Source organism: Herpailurus yagouaroundi, unplaced genomic scaffold, assembly GCF_014898765.1.
Source record: "Herpailurus yagouaroundi ecotype Mexico unplaced genomic scaffold, PumYag 180, whole genome shotgun sequence".
Lineage (NCBI taxonomy): Eukaryota > Metazoa > Chordata > Mammalia > Carnivora > Felidae > Herpailurus > Herpailurus yagouaroundi.
Window position 1 is genome coordinate 5,912,794 of NW_024412411.1, and position 24,886 is coordinate 5,937,679.

The 24,886-nt window shown below is 56.4% G+C and overlaps 2 protein-coding genes across 5 annotated transcripts in view; both read right to left on the reverse strand.

The window, feature by feature from the left end:
• Positions 1-18,119, reverse strand: part of LRRC32 (leucine rich repeat containing 32) — a 29,096-nt gene extending 10,977 nt beyond the window's left edge. For 2 of the 4 annotated variants that reach the window (XM_040489426.1, XM_040489424.1), the window contains exon 1: positions 2,922-3,179. Coding sequence is in view for 1 of the 4 variants with exons in the window: in XM_040489423.1 (XP_040345357.1) it covers positions 2,209-2,297 (89 nt within the window). In the remaining 3 variants the exon portion in view is untranslated. Of the gene's footprint in view, positions 1-2,208; positions 2,317-2,921; positions 3,180-18,007 lie in introns of those variants that run through there. The other 2 variants (XM_040489425.1, XM_040489423.1) reach the window with 2 other exon arrangements.
• Positions 18,120-18,330: 211 nt separating this feature from the next.
• LOC121039318 (guanylate cyclase D-like) overlaps positions 18,331-24,886 on the reverse strand; it is a 34,799-nt gene continuing 28,243 nt past the window's right edge. Inside the window, exons 15-18 of the mRNA XM_040489427.1 lie at positions 24,102-24,200; positions 23,172-23,266; positions 22,761-22,846; positions 18,331-18,684 (exon numbers count right to left, since the gene is read on the reverse strand). Of these exons, the coding sequence (XP_040345361.1) occupies positions 18,576-18,684; positions 22,761-22,846; positions 23,172-23,266; positions 24,102-24,200 (389 nt within the window). The 3' untranslated portion in view covers positions 18,331-18,575. The remainder of the gene's footprint in view (positions 18,685-22,760; positions 22,847-23,171; positions 23,267-24,101; positions 24,201-24,886) is intronic.

Genomic DNA, 24,886 nt, shown 5'->3' on the forward strand with positions numbered 1-24,886 from the left:
TCACCCCCCCACCCCCTTTGAAAGCTAGTATAGTCAGAATTGAGTGGAAACCTCTCAGGGGGGCCTTCAAGGCCCTTGGGGAGTGTGCCTGCACGGTTAGTTCTTCCCTCCAGTTTCATCTAGCACTGTCCCCTTTCCCACTCTGGGTTCTGGAAGCCTCCTATTGCCTTCAGTTCTCTGAGTGCCTTTTCACTGCCCCAAATCTTCACTTCCTCCCCTCTCTTGTGCTGAATGTCTCCTTATCCTTTGGATCTCGGCTTCGATACCACTTCCTCCAGGAAGCCTTCTCTGATTCCCCAAGTCTGGGCAATGTATAGCCCCTCCTCCAGGTGCCCACAGACCCTGAGCTTCCAGTGAGCACAGCACTGAGCACTCCGCGGCTTGTGCCTCCAACCCCTTTCCCACAGTCAGTGCCCCAGGGCACAGAGGACTCACTCTCCCCTGGGATCCATTTCACACCAGCAGGCAGGCCAGGGAGGCACTGAGAATTGACACAAGGTGACGCTGGCGAGAGCAGCGTTCTCCTAGACTCTCCCTTCATCTCCCTGCCGTACCTTCCCCCCCATCAGCGGGTGCTGTCTGTTCTGCCTGAAAAACAGACCCTGGGGCAGTCCGCTGCCTCCCTCCTCCATCACTGCCCCACAGTGAGGCACCACCACAACCCTGGGCCTTGAAGTAACACCATACTTCCACCCTGACCCCTTTCAGGCTGCCCTCCACGCACAGCCAGAGTGAGGTCTCCAAATCATATATGAGATCATGAATCTCACAGCTTGAGAACCTCCAATAACATCCAGGCTTTACACAAGCTCTTCTCTGCCCGCATCTCCCATTCGCCCTGCCCTTACCAAATTCCACCATTCCTCAAACATAGCAAGTGCATTCCTGCCTCAGGGCCTTTGCCCTTGCTGCTCCCTCCACCTGGAGTCCTAGTCCCCAGATTCTCACACATTTTATTGTTTCCTTGCATTGATCATTTTCTGCTCCTTTACCTCTGATTCTGTGAGAACAGAGGTCTCTTAAGTGGTGCTCACCAAAGATCTATTGAACGAATGGCAAAGCGAGGGGTAGAGGCTCTACTGCAGGGGCCTCCGAGGTCAGGACAAGGTCAGGACCTCTGGGTCCTGAACCTGAAGGCATTGTTGCCCAAAGGGGCCCTCACCACCCCTCCTCTGCCTGCCAAATTTCACCCTACCCCTGAGCCGGGCATCTGTGCATCCTTCCACAGTGCCCAGGACTCGATGTGCGGCATTGGAGGGCTATTCACCCTCGAGGGAGCACTGCAGTCACTCAGACCCAGGCTTACTTCCAGACTCTACTGCTTACCGACCCTGCTCCCTGGGCAAGTCCCTTAACCTTTCAGTGCCTAAGCGTCCCATCAGTCCAGCAAGCAGCCTGGTTCCTGTTCTGCCACTGGCTTCCCCCAAGCACGGTGATGATCAAGCTGAGAATGGCTGTCAAAATATCCTGGACACATCTTTCCCAGCTGGGGCAAAGACCCACAAGGCTGAACGGCCCAGGTGAGGCATGTTGAGGAGGGAGGCCTCTGGCCTGCAGACCAGTAGCCTAGGCAAGAGAAGGCAGGAGACATTTTAGAACTCAGACTGGGAGGAGAAATGCCAGAGGATAACCGTGTGTGTGTGTGTGTGTGTGTGTGTGTGTGTGTGTGTGTGTGTGTGTGTGATAGAGAGAGAGAGAGACAGACAGAGAGAGAAAGAGAGAGAGAGAGAAATAGTGGGGGCAATGTCTGCTATTATAATAAGCCCATCTCTACTATTTCAGGACGTTAGACACTCTTCTGAGCATTTGACGTATATTATCTCTTTGAAATCACAACCCAATAAGGCGGTTACCATAATTTCCACTTTGCAGATGAGAAAACTGAGGCTCAGAAAGGTGAAGCGACTTAGCCCACAGTTACTCAGCTTATTAGCATTTTGGGGGTTAGCCCAGGTCTCCATGACCCAAATGCTGTGTTTTCTCCAGGTGCTGAGCTGCCTGCTCGTCCTCACTTTGCCCAGGAGGAAAACGAGGCTCAAAGAGGTGACTTACCCAAAGTCACACAGTAAATAGCAGAGACTGATTCAGAATCTGGTCTGTCTGCCTTCAGAGCAAATGTTTCCACTACACCAGGCCAAGTGCTCCCTCCCTAACCCCTTCCGAGGACCCCCACCCCCACCCCCACCACACACAAACAAACAGGCTCACAGGACTGGGCTCTGGGGTGCTCCTCTCCCTCCTCTCAGCCCCAGTCTCCAGCAGAGTGGGGTCCTGGGAGAGCTGCTGTGGACGTTCATAGCAAGCAGTGAATCACTAAGGGCAAGCCCCATTCTGGAGACATGTGCATCCCACGGGGGAATTAGACCTTAACCCAAAGGAATGTAGCTGTGATGGTGGAATTTCAGGCAGCCCGGGGTGGGGGTGGGGGTCCCTCACATCTTACCACTCATGAAGAAGGCCGGCTTCAGAGCCCCCTGGGAGAGGTGCCCCCCCCACCCCCCGCCCCTACCAATCCCCACCCAGAGATGGGCAAGGAAGCTCTTTGGTGCGGTGGGATAGGAAGCCCCGGGGCTGCCTGAGTCAGAGGGTGGTGGGAGACTTGGATTCAAATCCCGATCTGCCCTAGCCTAGCTGTGAGCTCCCGGGCAAGTAAGTGCCGGCCTTTCCGCCCCTGTTTTCCCATCTGTCAAATAGGAACGCCGGGCTCTCCCTTCGCGGGAAAGATCAGCTGAGACAGGAGCCGTGGGGGGCCGAGGGAGGGTCAAGCTTGGCTCCACGCGCGAAGTGGGCGGCGGCGCGAGAGGACTACTGGCGGGTGCGGGAGGCGTCCCGACGGACTCGCCGCACCCCGCGCTCGCCAGGGGCGCGGGACCGCGGGCTCCCCGAGGGGCCGGCAGCCTCGCCCGCGGGGCGGCTCCTACCTGGCTCAGCGCGGCCGCCGCTCCTCTCCCGCGCAGCCCCGGCACATTTTGCGCAAATCTGCCCCCCACGGCCCCACCCCGCGCCAGACCCCGGGGTCACGGCCCGCGGAGGCCCACGGCTGCTCCACTGCCCCACGGGAACCCGACCCGCGAGGGGGCGGCTCGGGCTCCAATTTAAATACCTCTCCTGCCGACCCGCCCCACCACGCCCCCCCTCGGCCAAGCTGCGGGGTCCTAGCGCCCGGCCGGCGCGCCCCCGCGTGACTCGGTTTCTCCGGAACACGCGAGAGGGTGAAGCATCTTTCCGCTGGAACCCGGGCTGGGAAGGGGCGGGGTGGCAGGGGGCGGGATGAAAGGGCCGGGGGGGGGTGGGGGGGAAGGAGGGTCGCTAAGGAAGCGCTGGGCGGGCGAGGCCGCCCCGGACCGCCGCACGTGCAGCTCGTGGCCCCGCGGGGTCCGGAGGGGCGGGAGGGGGCCCTCTAGGAGCCGCAGGTCCGCAGAGGAAATCCGGCCTGGCCCCGATTTCCCCGCTGCCGGCGCCGCCGCACTTAGGGGGGACAAACAGGAGAGGTGACGGCGGGGCTGAACGCGGAAGGAAATGACCCTTCACTGGCCCTGGGGCGGCCGCAGAGGGGGTTCCCCACACCGCGGCCATCCCCTCTGACGAGTCCAGGCAGGTCACTTCCCCTCTCTGATTGTGCTCTTGTATCCAGACTCGCCTTCCTCCATCATCTCCCGGACCCTTAAGCCGTCCTGTGAAATGGTACCATCCGAGCCTCCAGTTTTCAGATGGAGAAAGCGAGGCTAGGGATGGGACAGCGAATGTATAAATAGAAAGCAGTTGTCTGGGACTAGTAAGGTCCCCGTTTATATTTGGGGAAACTGAGTCTCGTAAAGGTTAAATGGCACATCCAAAGTCACATAGCCTAACAGAGCAGGGATTGGAACGCAATCTGTCCATAAAGCTAAGTCCAGGTGCCTCTGGGTCCCCTTTTCCAGGCACCATCTTGCTCAGGTTGGTTTAAAGTGCTGTGCGCACAAGGAGCATGGTGGAATCGTCGTCTTTTACATTACAGGTTGAGGCACACCTTCCCCAAAGCCAACCCCTCTCCTAGATGCCTCGGCCCTACCTAATCATGGGTACTCTGTCCTGCAGGGTGTGGACCCAAAGATGGGGGAGAAAGGTCATGGCTGTCTCCTGGGCCTCAGTCCCAAGGATAGAATGTTTCTCTTCCCAGCCCTGAAAGTGACATGGGCTGCTCCATTTTACAGATGGTAAGCGACCACCCAAAGCCTTGTGTTAAATCAGGGCAAAGCTGGGCTTAGAAACTGGGTTCCCTGAAGCCCTAGATGGCCGCCATCTTTATTTCTTCCCATCTGGCTTACTGTGGGGACAGGTGGGGGCAGATGGGGATGGTCCAGAGAGAGGACAAACTGTGATAGCAGGTGGCCCAGGGCCTAACCTAATCTGGGAGGAGATCAGGGAAATCTTCCCTAAGGAGGGGCCTGAGCTGGAATGAAGGCATGGGTAGGAAAGGGTGCAGGAGCAGGGAAGGGTGTCGAAGCCTCCCCCTTCCCTGTCAGCCGCTGGAGGCCTCCGAGCTATGCTCTTGGAGGACCCAGCTGGTCATCCCAACCCTCTCTCTTGATTCTAATGCTCTTCTGGTCAAACAGAACCTCAGTTTCCCTGTCCGTAAAGTGAGGCAGATAGTAGTCACTTCTTGGGGTTAGTGCCAGAACGAAGCTTAGCGAACCCCGCCTGGGGCCTGGCCCTAGTGGGTGTTAGGGTAACTCCTTGCTGGCTTTATTGGTGATACCTTTGCTGTACCCTGAGGGCTTCCTTTTCCAGATCCTTGTCCAAGGGGCCGAATGTCCAGAAACTGCTTCGCAGCATCCTTGCAGCATGGGCAGAGCATGGCCAGGCAGGAGTCAGGCATTTCCTGGGCTCCCCCACGTGACCTGCTCCTGCCACACCCAGGCCCAGGCCGGCTGAGCGCCAGCCCGTCTTTCCCTGGGCTGCTGCCAAGCAGAAACCACTGGGCTGGCACAGAGCTTTGGCCGGGGTTGGGTTAGGGCGGGGCCGGAGCTATGACGGGCTGGGGACAGCGGCCTGCCTCCCACACACCCCCAAAGGCTGTGGTTGTGGTTAGTTAGTTCATGGGGTTCCACCTCACCCAGTGCCCGGATGGGGCTCCCCGAGAGTCGGAGACAGATGGGCAACCAAGTGTGACCACCTGCTGCAGGTGCCTCTTGGGACCAGGGGCTAAAGCCAAGAACCCTACATGCTCAGTGCCCCTCCGTTCATCTCTTCACTTCTGCAGCAGTCATGGTGCTGTGTGACTTTCGGCAGGTTGCTTGATCTTTCTGACCTCGGTCTGTGGATCTGCAAGTGAGACTGATACTATCACCTGACCTCCTGGCTTGCTGTAAAGAGTCAAATGCAACAATGTATGTAAAGTACCTGGTCAGAGGCCTGCGGCCCATGGTACTTTCTCAATAAATATGACCTCCCTTCCCTGGCGGGCCCCAGAAAGCTGATGAATAAAAATGTCCAAGCTCCACTCTCGCATCACCAGATGCGAGGCAGATGAGGACAGGGGATGAATGAGTCCAGAGGCCTCGAAGGCCAAGTCCAGGAGTCTGAGCTTATCTGAAGGAGGGGGAGAGGTTGGAACTGAGCAGGGTCAGAGTTGCCTAGCAGCCATGTGGAGGGTAGCTGTCTTTAAAAGGCCACCAAGGCCGGCTCTCCATCCAGTGTTGGCTAGTTCCAGCCCGCACACCTCCGGGAATAGGGAGTTGTCCTGGTCAGTCCATCAGTGGGCAGCTCAGTCTTGACGGTGTTGGTATTTTTGTGAAAATGCCTCCATTGCCTTCGTGCGTCTGTCAGTGAAGATAGGAGACGCATGTTTTCCTGTGTCCTCAGGACCACCATCCTGAGATGAGAAAACCCTTTCAGGCACCCAGTCAGGCTCAAGTCTCCCTGGGAGGGCTCCACGTCAGGCCAAGATGACACTCAGGGTCTCAAGTAGGAGCGAGTGGCCCAGGAAGGCAATGAGGTGCACATCCTGTGTGACCTTGGGCAAGTCGCTAAACCTCTGGGCCTGGCTGTCCTCATCTAACTGTAAAACTGGAGTGGAAAGGACCATGGCACCTTGGGCCCTCAATTTGGTTTCCACTCTTCTTTGCTAAATATCCACTGTGGACCAGTCTTTCATCTCATGTGCCAAATCAGGATAAAGCCACAGAGAAGGCTTTCATTTAGGTGTCTTTATTTTCAATTACTGACTAGGAAAACAGGTTCAGAGGGGTTAAGCAACTGGCCCCAAGTCACACAGCTTTGGAGTCAGGAATTGAACCCAGGTCTCTGTCCTCCCAGGCCAGGTCTCAGTGCAAAGATATGGTTTGCCCCTGCCCCTTGCCTTGCACCCCTGTGGGCCCCTGGGAGTCAGGAAGTCCCTTATCAGTCCCTACTGGGGCCCTGCCTTCTGGGGCAGAACCCTGGGTTCCCCAGCTCTTTTACAGCCCACCCTCTTTTGCTCCCTAGGGAAACTGGGCCCAGACCATACCAGCTAGGGCCACCTCTTGGAGGGACAGTACGAGAGGAAACCAAATGTTGCTGGGTATCAGCTGTAAGGAGTTTGTGAGTAAAAGCCAGTGTTGGGTGCTTGGGAAATAAACACATAAAGGACAAGTGGTATGTCCCTTGCTCTGATGTGTTAAATGGAAATAATGAAGGCTTGCAAGGCCAGGCCCAGTGCCAGGCACTATATTCAAATTATCTCCTCCTCACAGCCATCTGATGAAGCGGGGAATATTGTTGCCCCCCTTTTGCAAAAGAGAGACCGAGGTTCAGGAGGATGACGGGACGGGGCACAGCAGCCATTTCCATCTGAGCCCTCAGACTCCAAGGCCCTCACTCATGGCCAGAGACTCACCTGGCTAATTCTCTGCTCTCTAGAGGGACACGAGCACTGGGAGTGACCAAGGCAGGGGAGGGTGAGGCCCTGTGTACCCCTCGGCCGCCACCCAGAGTCTGGTCCTTAAGAACTGGCTGTGGGGAGTTTGGAGGCTCCGGGAGGCCCCAAGGGAGAGGGGGATGGTAGATGAGAAAATTCGAGACGGGGCCAGGCAGGCAGGCAGGATCAGAAGCGGCTCCACAGCTTGACTGTGCTGTGCCACGGACCATGAAACCACAGCTCTCTGCAGTACCTGGGCTGCTGGGAACTGAGGGTTTGTCCCTTCCAGCCACACAACTTTTTCCCCCATTTTAACCATTTGAAGGTTCAACCCAATGTCACTGTCCCTGAGGATCCAGGGTTATCAGTATGGGCTTTAGACGAGCCCAGGGGAGGGGGGTGGAGGGTAGGGAAGACAGCAAGCATGGGAGTAAAGTAGAGTCCAGGCTGCCTTGGGGACAGCCCGTCGCGGAGAGCTGGACAACCTGGGCCAAGTCTTTTCCCCCTGGTAGTCTCAGTTTCTCATCTGTGTGCTGGGGACTCATTCCGCCAGCTTCAAGGCGGCGTTGAGATGACACTGTGAAAAGCTGAGTGGAGCAGGGGTTGGATCGGTATGATTACTGATATTGTCTTCCTCATGTGAAAGGCTGTGACTCTGTGGTTGACCTGAACAGGAAGGGACCTGTTTGTTGGCAGGTGGAGCGCGTAGTGATAGGAGACAGCGACTGGGAGGGGCTGACAGTGACTGGGAGGGTCCCGGTGCTGTAGGCTCAGTGGACCCAGGGCGGAGGGCCAGACTCCTCAGGCAAGGCGCGGCGCCCGTGAGGGGAAGGGCCGTGGCCCAGGCAGGGCAACCCATGGTGGGTGTACCCTGAGTCCAGGGGCTCCCCAACTTGAGGTTCCCCGCGGTGCTGAGCTCCAGGCGGGCTCTTGGCTCCTGTCTTCCTCCTGGGTGAGGGCGGTGAGGGTGGGTGGGTCAAAGCCCCAAGGTCTGGCAGAGCTTCTGGAAACCGGCTCACGAGTACCCAGGTGATCCCCACAGACCAAGGCCACCCCCTGAAGTTTCAGAGAATGCTGCTTGCCTCCCCTACTTCCGCTCCAAGAAAGACAGCAGATTCTAGGCCCCGAGAGCGTGCTGAGGGGGTGGCTCCCCTCCCCCCCCTACTTTTTTTGACCTGCCCCACGTGAGGTACTCCTGGGTTCACACCACAGAGGCCTCGGCCAGCTCCTCTGAAACTGTGGAGACTATCAGAATCCCTGAGGGCTCGTTAAAACAGACTGCCAGGCCCTACCCCGGAGACTCTGGTTCGGGAGGTCCGAGGTGGGGCCCAGAAGCTGCATCTCATGCAAACCCCCAGTGGCGTCGGTGCTGCCCGGCCACAGGCCACCCTTGGAGAAGCGCCATGCCTGTGAGGGTGAGGGGCAGCCTTCATCCTCCGTGAGATGGAGGTGACCACAGCCCCTCCTCACGAGCTGCCCAAATGAGGGCGTGAAATGGGAAGCTCTGGTTAACAGGAGTATGAGTCTTTCTGACCATGAGTAAAATTCCGAGACCAGTGTGAGGCCTCTGTGTACTTAGAGTTGGGAAGGGGACGGGCTGGCCCAGGAGCTTGCTTTCTTTCTTTTTTTTTCTTTTTTCTTTAAAAAAAAAAAAATTTTTTTTAACATTTATTTATTTTTGAGACAGAGACAGAGCATGAACTGGGGAGGGTCAGAGAGAGAGGGAGACATAGAATCTGCAACAGGCTCCAGGCTCTGAGCTGTCAGCACAGAGCCTGATGTGGGGTTCGAGCTCACGGACCGCGAGATCATGACCTGAGCCAAAGTTGGCCGCTTAACTAACTTAACTGAGCCACCCAGGCGCCCCTCTTTTTTCTTTTTTTAATTTTAGGGTGGGGACGGGCAGAGGGCAAGAGAGAGAGAGAGAGAGAGAGAGAGCATGGAGTGGGGGAAGGGCAGAAGGAGAGAGAGAGAGAGAAAGAGAGAAAATCTTAAGCAGGTTCCACACTCAGCGCAGAACCTGATGCGGGGATCGATCCCATGACCCTGGGATCATGACCTGAGCCAAAATTAAGAGTCAGACTTTCAACTGACTGAGCCCCCCAGGTGCCCCCCAGGAGGTTTCTAATGCAGCTTTCATGTTGTGACCCATTCACTGCTATAACACCCAATGAGATAAATATTTTATTATTATTATTATTGCTATTATTATTTCCACTTTATACAGATGACATACGAGGAAACTCAGAGAGGTTTAAGTGATTAACTCAAGCTTGCACAGCCAGTACAAATCAGTCCAGGCAGCAGGGTTCCAGCGCCCATATTGTCACTTGATGGAACGTTAATTAGCCAAAAGAGTAAACGATCTAAAGCTTTAAATTTACATGATGCCCCTTGTGCGCGGCATTGTATTTTCTCCCCTCTTGGGTGGGATGAGGAGTGGCCTGAGGAGGGCAAAGCTGAGGGAGAGAAGCAGCCCGGATTTCAGAGAGGGACCCACCTGGGTTCCCATCCTCACTGTGCTGCCCATCGCTGTGTGACTTTGGGCTGGTGGCCTCACCTCTCTGAACCCATTCTGTCTCTGTAAAGTAGAGCAGTGATGGAAGGCTAGGGCTGTTTGAAGAGCTCCTTTGTGTCAGTGCCTGCCTGCCTGCCTGCCTGTGGCATTCATCCATTCAGTGGTACTGCTTGTGATTTCTGGCTGGTTATTGTTTGCTTTTTTTTTTTTTTTTTTTTTTTTTTTTGGATAGCACCTCTATCTTCCCATTTGGGGAAGGAATGGAGAGGTCTGTGAAGCTTCCCCTGGCTGTGCTTAGAGAACGTGGGGAGGGGACCTGTCTAAAAGGTAGCTGTGGCTGCCCCAGGGACAATGAGAGTGAACAGCCTTCCCATTCTGCAGAGGGACAGGTGGGGCCTCCAGGGAAGGGCTCGGGGGCAGAGGCCTGGGTACACCCAGCTCCTATTGTAACCATCTTTGGCACAGGCCACTGTGACCCCTTCTTGTCCTACTCCCGATGTCTTCCTCATGACCAGAGGGCCTTCCTAGAACACTTTAAGTACTGGTCTTTGGGGGAAATCTGAGGCTTGAGGGGGACAGTATTAGCTCACGTCACAGAGTCAGGACATGTGATGTCGGGCTGTCTCACTTCCCCCCATGACATCCCTTCACACACACACGCTCTCCCCCCGCAGACACAGTGCACCTGCAAAAGCACACCCCAGGCCCCTTTAACACACACACACACACACACACACACACACACACACTCCCTTCATATATCCCCTCAAAGACGGTACAGGACACACAGGGCCACGACTCATGAACACAAGCATCAACCTTACACAAACGTGTCGCCCAGGTACACACTGGCTACAAACATTGCAAACGTTCCACAGAGACGCCCTGGCGAGTTGCATAATCACAACTCACAGACACACACATTCAACTCTCCTGTTAACACTATGCACGCAGCATACATCACAAGCATACACGTGGAGCATACGTGATGTGCACGTGATATATATCTCATGCAAGTGCCAGTCACAGACACAACACACACATTGTCCACAAACACACTTTGTATCCCCTATACACAGCAAAGACTTAAAATAGCCGGGCTCCTGCGCCCAGGGCACATACCCAGACACATGGGCACATGCTTGTAGGCAATGAGCTGTGATCTCACATTGCTTGTAACTCCGATGTTCTCCAAAGCAGATCATACAGGAGTCGGGTGGCTGATTTGCTGGGGGTGTCAAAGGGAAGAAGGGAAAGGACGGTTTGACAGACTCCCGTGGCCTCCCAAGGAGCCTGTGATTCATGCCGATGGGGTACTGTGAGCTCAGGATGCCAGGAGCTTCGAGGCTGGGCTGGGGCTGCAGGATGCAGAGGGCTGGATCCCATCTCCTAAGGAGTGGATGCTGGCCCTGACCCCAAAGCCAGCCCCTCTCTCTAGGTCTGGAGGCTGGGGAATGGGTATTCAGCCTTCCAGACTGCTGTTCTCTGATTTCTTCTGGGCTGTGACTTCTGCCTGCTTGCCTTCCCTCTCCTCTGTGTGCTGGGGGCAGCACACCTGGGTTTGAGGCCTGATCCAGACCCCTGAAACCAGCCTCACCTCGGCCTGCATCAGGGCCCACCCGGCCTCCCGGGGGCCGGGCTGTGCTTCCTGCTGGTAGAGGCCATCTTTCAGGAGAACAACGCAGCCCCTCTCCCTGCAGGCTCTGCCGTCAGCGTGAACACTCTCCTGTTTAACAGACTCCTTCCAGGCCAACCCGTGTCCCCTCCAGCTACTGCCCCGTCCTCTTGTCTCCTAGCCGGACCTGCCAGGGCTGCTGCCTACCCATGCTGTGTCCATTTCCCACCTCCACCACATGCCTCCCTTCTCCCTCCACTTGTCTCCGGCCTCATCGTTCCAACCAGCTCATCCCCAGCTTCCACATCTAGAACTGCTACAGACGGAAACTCTTCCGTCCCCAGCTCCCTCAGTCGCTTGGTCACTTGGCTGCCCACTCCCTCCTTCCTGAATCGCCCTCTTCCCTTAGCACCTTGTGACGCCCTCTCCTGGCTCTCCTGCCGCCTCTGCAGTATCTCCTCCTGGATCCTTCTCTGGCCCCTCCTCTTCTTCCTCCTTCTCCACCTGATCTTTAAACGTGGAAGCTCCCGGGTGTCCCTGGCTTGTTTCTCTCCTTGCCCTCCCTCCAGGAGACCTTCCTGCCCCAGGGTCCCCCTTTCCTGTTCATCCATCCAGCCATTCATCTTCCACGTGGCGGCCAGATGGAGTCTCTCCAAAACACAGATTTGACCAGGTCACTCCCTGTAAAACCCTTTGATGGCCCTGGGGGGTCCAACCACAAGTCACATTTCCCATTTTCCTGTCTCTTTCACTGCTCACAGGGACCAGATTCCATATCACGCACCGACACACATCCTCCACCAGCTCCTTTCCTGCTCTCTCCCAACTGTGCTCAGTTATCTCTGCCATACTCCCGGTCTCCCTGCCCCCGCTCTCTCCCACTCTTCCCCACCCCCATCTCTTCCCTCTGTCTCTGTCCCTCTCTCCATTTAGAGTTGCCAGACGACCACCCTCCCTTGGGCTGCCTGCCTTGAAGACATCCTTCCCAGTGTCTGGGAGGTTCTTCGAAGGCTTCTGGATGGCCACAGTTCAGGGGCATCCTTGCTGTTTCGTTCTCCCACTGCCCCACTTACACTGCAGACACAGACCTTGACCCCTGTCTATCGCACACTCTGATGTCTGCCCATTCAGCTCCTCCATCCGCCGTCCGGACACATGGCTGTTGGCCTTGGCCTCACCCGGGGCCCAGCCTCACCTGCCTGTTCCTCTGGACCTCACCCCAGAACTCACCCCATTTCCTTTGGCTGCTCCCACCCTGCAGCTGGGGACTGAGGCCGTCACCGTATCCACGTCAGCTCTTTCTGTGTAGTATGTAGCTCTGGGGGGACAAGGCAGGCACGATGGCACACGTGGTGGGGGCTTTGGAGTCAAGGTCTAGGAGTCTCCGTAGCTTCATGGAAAGATATGGGGAGAGTAACATCTAACTTGCATGATCATAGTGAGGGTTAAAGGGCAGGTATCCTACCCATATCAGTTCCTTCTTTTCAGTGGAATAAAGACCCTCCTATGGGCTGCCCACAGCCCAGTACATGTACATACTGCCCAGTATGTATGTACATACTGCCCAGTGCCCGGGAAGGCCTGATTCAGCCTGATTCAGCCTTTAAAAGGCTCCTGGGCCTTTGATCAATCTTATAAATTGCTCTTTGGGTAGCTACTAATGAAGCAGGAAGCAGAGGCCGGGTGCTGGTTGGCTCGGGACGACAGTGGGTTCTGGAAGCAAGGCGGAAATGTCTGTCAGGGAGCAGACTGGCAGGAGAACCAAGAGGCTGGTGTGGCGGGTTCACGAAGCCCTGCTGTATGATGTGCAGTGATGTTGCTTGCTTCTTGACTCCCAGGAATTCTCCAGCAAACTCCCCATTTCTTATGATGCACAGGGAAGTTGCACTGGTTTTAGGGCTATATCAAAGTGCTAAGTGCAGGCTCAAGGTGGACACGCAGGGAGAACAAAGACTGCCCCCCCCCCCCCAGCCTAGCTTTCCCCAGGCCATGCACTCAGTGACAATCCCGGAAGTGGGCCAAGTGGATATTGTGATCTTCCTCAAGCAAGGATTTGGGACTTGGGCACAATGGTCGCACAGTCTCCAGGCCACTGAGTCCAGGTCTTGGGTTATTAAAAGTACTAATAGGAATGCCTCACAATAAACATCCTCTAGTTTGAAACTGGAGGGTCCGAGCACTTTGAGAGGACAAGGTGGGGCTGGGCATGGGGGTGGGAAGGTGCTGGGCATCAGAGGAGACGGTGGGGAGGGTCCACTGGCAGGAGCCCCCTGGCGAAGAGCCCTGGCCTTCAGCAGTGGGGAGCCCGCTATGTAGGAAGGTGGCATGGCGAGCCCTGTGCTGCAGGTAGGCTGAGGATGTCACGGGCCAATGGGGAATGGAGGCAGGAGAGTGGCCCGGAGGTTGATGCCATCACTGAGTATGCCGATGGTGGGGCTTGGGTAAAGGCAGAGCCCAGTGTGGTGAGTGGGACAGGCTTGGGGAGAGGGTCACGGGAAGGACAGGGAAGAGAGGGTGATCATTCCTGGTTCTGACCAGGTGACTGGGCAGAGCACAGTCACGATGGTCTGTGGCTCACTGGGGAGATGCCCAGCAGGCAGCCAGATGCTGGGCCTGGAGCCCAGGAGGAGGTGTAAGTAAGCAACGGAGGAGAAGGCCAGCAAGTGCCTCATTCTCCTGTCCGTGCGTGGGGACCACTACAACTGCTGCTCAGGAGAGGGTCTGGAAGTCCAGGCGAGCATCACCCAGGTGTTATTTAATAGGAGTTCCAATGGTTGAGACTGGACAGAACTCTGACAGAAGCCAACTTGGGCCAGGCCTCTCGGATGGGGACGGGACCCGGATCTGCTGTCCTCTGCTGTCCTTCACTCATCAGAGGGAGTCCCCCAGCAAGATTCCTCTGTGGGGTGGACCCCCACCTATGGCTCTGTGTGGCCCCGTCCTCCCTTCCGGCAGCAGCCCCTGGAGCCTGCTGGCTGGGGAAGGCCCCGGAATCTTGGGGTTGCCAGAGGGCTCCCGGTTCTCTCTGGAACAGCTTGCCTGCCCCCTAGTGGACTTCTGAAGAGTCTCAGGTACTCACGGAAACTGGAAAGGGGCCTTGAAGATTCAGTCCACCCTGTCCACGTCCTGATGGGGAGACCGAACCTCCCAGCAGGGATGGCTAGTGCAAGTCCAGGGACGGAGCTGGGACAAGAGGTGGCACGGCTGGCACTTGGGAAAGAACCCCAGGCTTTGGCGTCCCACAGCCTCAGGGGAGCTCAGCAGCAGTGGGGGTGATGACGCCTCCCCTCCCACCGCCCGCCCCCGCCTAGGGCTACAAGGACGGCTGTCTGAGACAACATACACACAACATGCTCAGGAATATGTGGCTCCTTCCTCCTACTCTACATTACTTCTCCTCCCCCTGTAAGAGTGTATGCTCAGCTCTAACAGCTTTTGAGTAAATCAAACCTCGATCTTTGTGCAGGTAGATTTCCTTAAAGTGGGGTTCACCTGCCACCACAGTGGCCTCCTCTACCTCCCCTGCCCGGTTATATTTGTTCTCCTTCTGGGGTCACAGAAAGAGGGTTTAGACCCAGTCCTGCCCCCAGTCTGCAGGGACAGAGCTGGACAAGGTGGCTGGGGGGGGGGGGTGGAGGGGCAGAGGAGGTGCCCCTCCTGCAGTATGCAGGGGTGAGGGGATGGTTTCCAGGAAGGCTTCCTGGAGGAGGCAGCAAGGGAACAGAGGTGTGGAGGGTGAGGAGGAGCTGGCCAGAAGGAGTAGGAAGCAGAGGGACTAGGGAAGATCATTCAGGCTAGTGTAGGGGTGGAGGTAAGAGCATCTGTAGCAGTAGGAGGGGTGGTGGTGAGGAGAGACAGGGCAGACAGGAGAGCCACGGACTGACACACTGCCCACACATGGCACGCAGGATCCTAACTCAGCAGTAGACTACAGGAGCCCTGTGCAGAGAACATCCGAGAGGAGGAGCGCTGGCGGGGGGGGGGTGGGGGGTGGGGGGGGGTGGGGGGGTGGCAGGAGAGCTCAGGAGCTAGCATTGCAGGAGGGGAGATTGCTCACTGACAGCCTGTGGGCTAACTAGTTCTTTAGTTTGTTAGTTCATCGGTTCACCATCCCGCTGCACACCTCCATCTGGGCTTTGGGCTAAAGGAATGAACTTGATACGGTTCCTGCCGTCAAGTGAGGGTCGGGCGTGGCAACAAATAATTGCCTATCGAGGGTGCCTTGGGAAAGGGTTTCAGGAGGAGGTGGCTTTTAGGTGGGCTTTGAAGGATGTTTGGGAGTCTGCCAGATGTTGAAAAAAGGGTAGGGTCATGTAGGTGGAGGAAACAGCAAGAGCAGGATGTGGCATCGCTCTGGGTTTGGGGAAGGGTAAGCAGTCTGTCATGACCAGAGAGTTGAGTGGGAGGGGCAGGGGAGGTGAAGCCAGCGTGAGCAGACAACACCAGGCCAAAGCATTTGGCTTTTCCAAGGAGTCTGTCCTAAATCGTGCCTGCCTGAAGAACACGGCACCCAGCAGTTCCAGACCACCGGAGCCTGCAAAGACCTTCTGGAGCCCCGTGGTTGTGCCTGCCACCATGAGAACTCCTCTCCCTAGAGGAACCAGGAGCGTTCCGTTGCTGGAAACCGACCAAGGGACAGGAACGTGGCCCCAGGCTGATGGCGAAGGTGGAGGACTTCATGGGGACCAGCCGGCGCTGGCTCGTCATAAGACGAGGGTGAACTCCTGAAAGCCCCCTGAGCCTCATCAGGAAGGTTTTGTCCTCACCCCCCACTCACAGAAAAGCCATGCCCTCTGGAGCCCCCTCTGGGAGCTTTTCAGGGATGATCGCTATTTCCCTGGGCTTTTGTAGCACTGTGTAATCGCCTCAGATCAGAAGACACATAGAGGCTGGCGTGGACAAGTCGCTTCACCCCTCTGAGCCTCTGTTTCCTCATCTAGAAAGTGGGCACATAACTCCTGTCTTGGTGAGTGTTGTGGCTGAGACAACGTACATGGAAGCTCCGGGCACAGGGCCTGACCCACAGCAGGAAGCAGTGAGTGTGGAATAAATCAGCGCTAACATCTCCCAGCACCAAAGAAACTGGCCCAGGCCCGGGCACAGGCACGATGTAGGAGCCAGGCGGGCACTGGCCTTCTGCCTCGGTGACCTTGTCCCCAGCTGCTGAGGGAAGGGTGGGGAGAGGTGAGGACCACAGTATGGGGGGCCTCTATTCATCTGCAGTGTGTCAGCTTTGGAGACAGTGTTCCCTCCCGGGGCCCCAGGCCTGCCTCGCAGGGTCTGAGCAGGGGCCTCGGGGACCAGAGCTGCCTCAGCCCTTCTCAGCATGGGCAGCTCAAGGGTGGGCAGCAGGACAAGGGCTACTCTCCCCACATCACCATTCTGGGGGTCCCAAGAGCAAGGAGACCCAGGACCAGATCCAGGCACAGTCTGACATATACCCCACACATGTACAAGGCATGCACTCGGACGCACCCCCCAAATGCGGGCGCACGTCGTGTGCCCAGACACAAATATGTGGAGATCTGCCGCTGCTCCCAGACTTTGGTGACCAGCCACACACGCTTGGACACGTAACATACACAGCTAAAGCAGGGTACGTGCAGACACAGCAAGGCCCACGTATACACAGATGCACACACACAGACCCATACGTGCGTATACGTGCGCACTGACAACATGCACAGGGACACCCATAGACAAGCACACACGTGCAGACGCAGACGCACGCACAGGAACGGGGTCAGTCGCCTGCCCAGAGCCCTTTTAACTCCAACATCCACCTAATGCACATGAAGCCATGCGGGGCTGTTCACACACATGTGCACGCTTTCACAGCTGTTGTCCCCTCTGACCCAACAGCATCTCTGTAAGGCAGGCACGGCAGGGGCCTGGTCTCTGCTGTGCAGTGAGCAGCTAAGGGTACAGAGAGACCCCCTGCCCGGGTCATGGTAGGAAACCAGAATCTTGGTTTGAATTCTGGTCTCCTGGGTCTGCCTGCACACGGGGCCTCCACGGACCCACACGTGTGCTCATGGAAACTGTGTTTGCAAAGCCTCAGACCCAGAGGGACCTCGTGGTCACCTAAAGATGGGAGAAAATTCATAGGCTGAACGTGAGCCACAGAGTTCAGTAGGGGACCCAGGGCCGAGCTTCTGTCCCGCCACTAACATGGCTGCGTGCAGGTGCAGACGCGGTCGTGCACAAAGCCGTGGGCTTGCCCCACAGCTGGTGCGTGCAGGTCCTCCTTCCTGCACCCCGCTGAACGCACTGTCCCCAGGAGCTCAGGGTGACTGGCCGGGTTCTGCATTTCAGGAAGCTGAGGTGTAAAAAGGTTAGGCCCAAAGCCATGTAGGTCCCGAGTTCAGAAGTGGCATCTCCCAAAGCTGAGTCTAGCACTTTCCACACAGCAGCTAATGGCCCCATTCGCACCTCATCCATGGGCCTCTCACATCTCCTCTCTTGCTCCTGTGTGTGCATGGGAGTGTGCGCGCGTGCGCGAGCATACACACACACACACACACACACACACACACACAGGCAGCCTCTGTGAGCACAGCCCCCACCAGAGTATTTTTCCAATGACCGCCCAGTTCCGTGTAGTGCCAGCTCTGCCTCCCGAGGGGTCTTTTGAAGAAGGACAAGTTTGTTTAGGGCTGAACCTGCTCCCTGGCCCCTGGCCCTCTCCCCTCAGTCAGGGAAATGAATTCCACCTGCGCGCCAGTCCGCCTGCTCTGAAATCAGCCTCAGGGGTTTGGTGAGCAACTCTTTGATGTTAGAAGCCGCTTTAATGAGTTGGTTGGGGGTTTGTTTGCTTTTTTTCCTGTAAGACAGAAGTCTCATTTTCCTAAGAACTAAGGAATTATCACTCCGCTCCCCTTCTTTCCCCTGAGATTCTGGGGGCCCAAGACCTAGACTCCCAACGCAGTGCTCTCAGATACCCAAAGGGTTAGGCAGGCTAGGGCAGGAGAGGAAGGGAAGGGGGCGGCATACTTACAGTGTTTGCTGTGGTCGAGCCCTGTCTTGGGAACAAGTCTTACGCGGGCCTCGTCGACACCCATTTTAGGGATGGCAAAAGTCTCCGTCCTCGGAGACGACAGACCGCCCGGCTGAGTCTGGGGCCCTCCTCTGCCTGGCTCCAGCTCCTGGTCCCCGTCTTTCCCTGTGGCAGCTGTGCCACTTGGGGCACATGACCTCCTCCCGCTGGGCCCAGGCACTTGGGCTATACAGTGGGAACAGTGTTCTCCATGTGAGGAATAATAAGCCCTATGATAACAAGATCTCGGAGTCCCAACGATTTGTCAAGAACAAAGCACGGCGTGAAAGGGAGGGAATAATTCTATTTTTATTGTTTTTGTATCAAGAGGCAAGTTTGCCCGTAGGATTCATACTGGAATGCATCGGTTAATATCGCCCTAGGGCACTTCTTAACGAGCACTCTGTTGGCTTTCAGGTTGCTGGGCAAGAGCATTCTCTGCGGGGATTGGAGTAGAAGGAGGGTTTGGGGGTACGTAGGCACAAGAGTTTCTGGGCTGGGACAGGCCCCTGCCCCACTGTTTTCCTCCTCAGGGCCCAGCGAAGGCCTGACCCGAGCTCCTGGGCCTGGCCATACCCTGGCGCGCTTTGGCAAAGGCCACCTTGATTTCTTGGTTTATGAGGTCCTGCCAGGGATCCCTAGGGGGAAAGAAGAAACAAGAAGAATAAAACTACCATCCAGAACAACAGTGGTGGGCGTTGAGAGCCCCCAGCTGCTTGCGGGGAGCCGCTTCTGCTTCTGCGCCTTCCCCTGCTCCCGGCAGCAGCCCCGCCACGGGCGTACCCCGGACCAGGCTCAGGGAGGCGAAGAGTTGTAGAGACTCATTTGCATGTGGGGCTCCGTGTCCAGCCTCCCAGGAGACGGGGAGCCAGCCCCATGTCTGTCCCCTGCTCCAGATGTGAGCTTGGGAAGCCAGAATGCCCTGGGCCGAGGGGCTCTGTGGATCTTGAGGTACGAGGCAAATCTGGGCTAGGGACACTGGGCCCCCACCATGCACACTCTTTCGTTTTCTCATTTGCTTCCCATACGTGCCTGGAGAACGGTAGGTCAGGGTTATGACCTTTGCACGGAGAAGAGAACAAGGCTCTCGGTGACGGCCAGGGCCTCGCGTCAACCTGGCAGGGGACACTTCTGAGCCTGGTTGGCAGACGTAGAGGGAAGAGAAGCGACCATTCCGTGGAGCGTCTCTGTGACACGTGACAGGAGGCACTTCCGTGGGCACTGCTGCTGTGGCCATACCAACACATGGAAGGGGGCTTTGTCCGCTTCCCCTCATCTTCACTGGCTCCCAAATACACCAAGGTAAAAGGTATCCCAAACACCCCCAAATACAGGAAGGTAAATGGCTTCCGTAGATACGGCAAGTACGGAGAGTAAGGATAAAAGCATCTTTATGGGGCGCCTGGGTGGCGCAGTCGGTTAAGCGTCCGACTTCAGCCAGGTCACGATCTCGCGGTCCGTGAGTTCGAGCCCCGCGTCGGGCTCTGGGCTGATGGCTCGGAGCCTGGAGCCTGTTTCCGATTCTGTGTCTCCCTCTCTCTCTGCCCCTCCCCCGTTCATGCTCTGTCTCTCTCTGTCCCAAAAATAAATAAACATTGAAAAAAAAAATTAAAAAAAAAAAAGCATCTTTAGAAAACTTGGCTTTAAAAAAAAAAATCAAGTTACAGTATATCGCTGAAGTAAGAATTTGGAAACTGCCTTTTCCCCCCTTTTTAAAGTTATTTATGTATTTATTGTTAGAGAGACAGAGAGAAGGAGAGAATCCCGTGTCTGTATATCTGTTGGTCTGTCTGTGATCTCATCTCCAGCCACGCAGAGGGGCACGTGGTGGCATTTCCACGTGTGCACGTACCGGAGGCCCACGACAGGTGTGTGCCCACTTATGTGCGTGGGCCCCATGTGTCCGCATGCTGGGTCTGATTCGGGGGGCCTAGGTGGGTGGCGATTCTCCCCTGCCTGCCTGAAGGCCTCGGAGGCTCCCAAGTCAGGTGGAGTTCACGGGGACTAATCTCAGCTCTCTTCCCTCCCTGAGCCAAGAAGATGAAAACGTTTCTGGCACTTTCTACAGTTTCCATCAGGGAGTGGGAAAGTCATCAGCTGAGCGAGCTCAGGATGACAAATGTTCGCCAGACCTGCCATTCCACTTCCAGGATGGGGTGGGCCAGGGGTCAGATGGAAGCCGGCGGGAGCTTGAGAGCTCACCTTCCCGGGGTCCCGGCACTGGGAGACCCGTGGGTGCATCAGACGGCCAGATCTCTAGGGGCTTGTGTGAGCAGGGGAACGTTCCATAAATGAATCGAAAAAACAAGAGTCAGGAAGCAGCAAGTGCTATGGGGAGGCAGTGCCGGGAGATGGGAAGGAGGTGACAGCAGGGCTTTCTTCAGCATGTGTGATCAGAGCCGCCTGGTGAAGGAGTGGCATCAATGCTGAGGCCTGCAGGATGGGAAGGGACCACGCCAGGGCATTTCGTTACAGGGGATAGCAAGAGCAAAGGCCCTGAGGTTAGAGAGCAGCTCAGTGTGTTTTGCGGCAATGGCAAGGAGGCCCTGAGGAGCAGGTGGTGTGCCATGGAAGGTGGCCAGGGAGCCAAGGCCAGGGGCAGGGGCAGGCCCAAAGGAGTGGGCCTCCAGGGTAGCATGAAAGAGTTCCGGCCTGAGCCTCAGAGCAATAGAAAGACCTAGAGGGTCTGTTCAGTAAACAGGGGGCTTTCCTATTGATCATGTTGGTGTTCGTCTTAAGAGCTCCCTCTGGCTGCCAGGTGGGGGGCGGAGGGGCACAGCGGATGGGGGGCGGCCCCTGCCCGGGCCAGGAGAGAGGTGCCAAAGCCAAGCCCCCAGGTGGAGCTGTGATGGAGGCAGGGCTGCTGGGAAGCGTCCTCCACCTTTCTGACTGAGGATGGCGAGGCCACCCACCACGAGAGAGCTCTGGAGGAGGGCCAGGCTGCCAGGTGAAGCTCCAGAAGGATCTTGCTGAGGGACAGCAAGAGTTGTACAACCCAGAGCTCGGAGGGGAGGCGGGGCCAAGGCCCATGATGGATGTCATCAGCATCTGGATGGGAAGGGAACCCCTGCGTTTCAGAGTCTGGGGCTGGCCAGCTGGCGGGGAGCCTGCGAAGGGTCAGTTGGAGAGGAAGGAGCACAGCTGGGGAGCCAGGGAGGCCTGGGGCATATTTCCGGGAAGAGGGAAATATTTCTGGCAAAGGGGAAATGCTGTCGAGCAGTCAAGTTGAGAACTAAAACTGCCCACGGATCTAGTGACATGGATGGAGGTCACTGGTGACCACAGAGTCTTCTGGGCGCGTGGGAGTGGAAGTCAGACTGCGGGGGCTGGGCAGGGAGTGGTGGGTGAGGAAGTGAAGTCAGCGTCAGCAGACGGGCCTTCTGAGAAGTACCGCTCCCCACGGGGGCGGGAGTGGGGGGCACCTGGAAGGCTGTGAGGCAGAGGAGGCTTGCTCTTTGAGGGGCAAGAGAGGTGGGCTGGAGCAGGGGGCCCTCATGGACGAGAAAAGGCCACAAAGGGCCACAGCTGTCCTCCTGGGGATGGGTGAGCCAGGGAGCTATGGCACATGGGAAGGCCCCAGGCCATACCCTGTTCCTGTCCCCACACTGCTGCCCCAGCACACTGTCTGCACAGAAACTGGGCTGCATGGAGACATTTATGTGAGCGTAAGCTGGTTCTGCACCCAGGAGCTGGGGTGTCCTTGGAAAAAGGGTGCACCTGTGTGTCCTGTACGCTGGCCAGTACCCCAGTGTGTGCCTACCCACCCCCTCCCCTGTCCTACAATGCTGGACCCCGCTCTGTGTATGTCCCGCGCATTTCCTGTCTTTGAGAGATGGAAGGGGGGCAGTCTTGGGTGGGGGGCCATCCCGGAGGAGGTGAGAGGAGCCAGTTGGAAGTTCTGGTGATGGAAAATCCTGGGCGGGAAGCTCCAACATGCTGGTGCTGCTTAGTGGGGCTCAGCTTCCACACCTGTGGTCCCCAGGACCTTTCCAGTTCTAGGAAACTGTCATTTTCAGCCACCGGTAACACCCGTGTGCCCTGCCCTCAGCCCCCTGTGGACCCTTCTACTGCTTGAATGGAAGGGAGTGAGAAGAGCACATTGCAGTGGAGCCCTATTGCTTTCCTCGCCACCCCACCCCCATTGCCCTCTGGGAAGGACGCAGGGTCATGGAGGACAGGGGACAAAGGGAAGGGCCAAACTGCCAGGCAGGCACACGCTCTCTGAGGCTCTTATTCACTTGGCCCCTAAAGTGTGAGTGTCCTTTCATCTATAGATTCCTCATCTGCAGAAACAGTCCGACTTGACATCAAACGCCCAGTAACTCTTTACCAAGGCTCCAAATGGGGAGACGGTCACGCGCCCAGCACCGAGGGAAAGGCCGACCTAACCATCGCACGCCTGCGTGTTGCGATCCCGAAGCTGTCACTGCGAATGTGTGTGTATAAAGGGCTCTGAACCCTACGGACAGCACAGACCAGAATGAGAAATTATCCAGGCACCATGACCTCATCCACAGCAAACGCATCGGCAACAGGCTAGCAGCAGCGGTCTCTCGGGACTGGAAAGAGGTTAACTATTTAATCGTGAAAGAATTCTGTATTTTCCAAGTTTTCCGCAGTGGGCAGGTAATAATACGCTTATGATCAGAAAAATAACAGATATCAAATTTCAAACAGAAGACGCTGAGCTCTGCGGGCAATTCCTCTTACTCACCCAGGTTTGATGTTCAGCGGTGTGGGGAGGGGCCTGGGGAAGCCCGCCTTCCCCACCAGCCAGTAGGTCTCCTCTTTGCCCTTCCCCTGGAGGAGAGAGGAAAGTGGACTGAGCACGCCTCGGGCAGGGAGTGAGGCCGAAGGAAAGGGCGCAGATCCAGACAGCTCTGGAGAAGCGACTTCTCCATCCCGGCCCTTCTTCTTATGAGGAGTCAAAGAGGGAGTGGCTCCCGGGAAGAAATATTTTTTTTTTTTTTTTAGAATTTGGGGAGTGATTAAGACACGTAAAGGCGATCGGCTCTATCCTTGACTCCAGGCAGGCATTTCCTTCTCTATCAGATGAGTGAGAATCTGTCCCGCTGCCCCCAAACACTGGATTTTCCATCAATGCCAGGAAAGAGTGTCCCCTCACCTTTAGCTCAGTCTGGCCTCTGATGTCAAGTGTGTAGCCTTCATCCAGGCTGAGCAGCGTCTGGACCGTGCTTCTGTTGACATGAATCCTGTATGCTAGCCAGAGAGGTAGTCATCTAGTCACCACCAGGTGGCAGCATACCTAGTGTTTCGTAGTATCAAGACCCGTAACGGCCCCCAGTTCCAGCCAGTAATACACCCAGTTCTGATTCATACGGCACCCTTCACCTAACCTTCCTGTCCCTCTGGTAGACCAGAGGCCTCACTAGGGGCCTCAAGGAAAAGCGGATTCCGTAGATTGAGTGTTAAGAGGGACTCACGATGAAGTCAGAATGTCTAGGAATGTAATTTTTAGTGATAGGGAAGTCAATGAAGACGGAGTCAGAGGGACAAACAGTCATTTTCTTTCAAGAGCAGGACTCCCCGGTAGGGCCACTGCATCTAGTCACGCAGGACATGTCGAAACGACGTTAGGGAGCAGACAACTCATGCAGCTAGAAGCACACGTCCCAGGACTTCAGACTTTACAGCTGCTCTAACCAAGCCATCAGTGTGGCCTCTGATGCCAACAAGGGCCTAAAATGACATTGAAAAATCGAGAGGGGTCTCCTCATTGTAAAGATGTGGAAACCCAGGCCTAGAAGAAGAGTATTTTCAAGGACAAGCCGGTGGCAGAAGGGGCTAGGACCCAGGTTTCCTGCCTCCCAAGTCATTGTTTCCTCTCTGCTAATTCTCTCACGAGATCATCCCCAAAGCCCCATGGAAAGTTACAAGAACCAGCGACCTACGTGATCTCCTTACAGTTGTTTCATTGACAACTAAGGTACACTGCCACCAGGTGGTGATTTGGTTACTAAGCACTCTTTCAAACAGCCAGGCTGCAGGGGTCACTGAGAGTCCTTACCCAGGCAAGATAGAATATAATACTCACGCAGTCCTGTGGACTCCATCCGGGATGCGGTGTTCACAGTATCACCAAAGAGGCAGTACCGAGGCATGGTGAGACCAACGACCCCTGCCACACAGGGCCCTGAAACTCAAATGTGTCCAGTGAGCGCCAGGAGGTCCTGGACCCAAGGGAAGTTCCCACGACAGTTTGCCCTTGCCCACCCCCTCTGCTGTCAACACATCCTGGGCTCCAGCTGGGGGGTGAAGATGAAGCTATATGGAGTCTCCAGTGATACCCAGAGAAGAGAGGATATTGGTGCCAGTCTCTGTGCCAGGGGTGGGGGTGGGCACACAGATAAATCAGACCCAGCGTTTGCTCTTGGGGAACTCCCAGCCTGGTGGGGGAGATGTGTAAACTGTGATCGATGTTGTCAAATGGAGGTACCAGAGCTGTGCTGGCCCCGGAAGGGAGTCTGACCCAGCCCAGAGGACTTCCTGGAGGAGGCAGTGCATGAGCTATGTCTTGAAGGATGAGAGAATGAGGGGGCAGGGCATGGCAGGTGCCAAGGCACAGAGGCAGAGAGCCCACAGGTCTGAGGGAAGCGGCAAGCAGCTGAGTCTGGATAGGACAGCAAGTAGGATGTGGTGAGAAATGATGTCGGAGGGCATAACAAGAGCCTGGGAGGCTGGGGCGGGGGTGGGGTGGGGGGTGCGGGGACAGGAATTTGGACTTTATCCTGCAGGTGAAACCATGGAGGTAGGAATGGGTGGGGACCTGAGAAGGATGCCCCAAGGTCTCTCCTAGACCCATCCCAGCAAACATTTAGT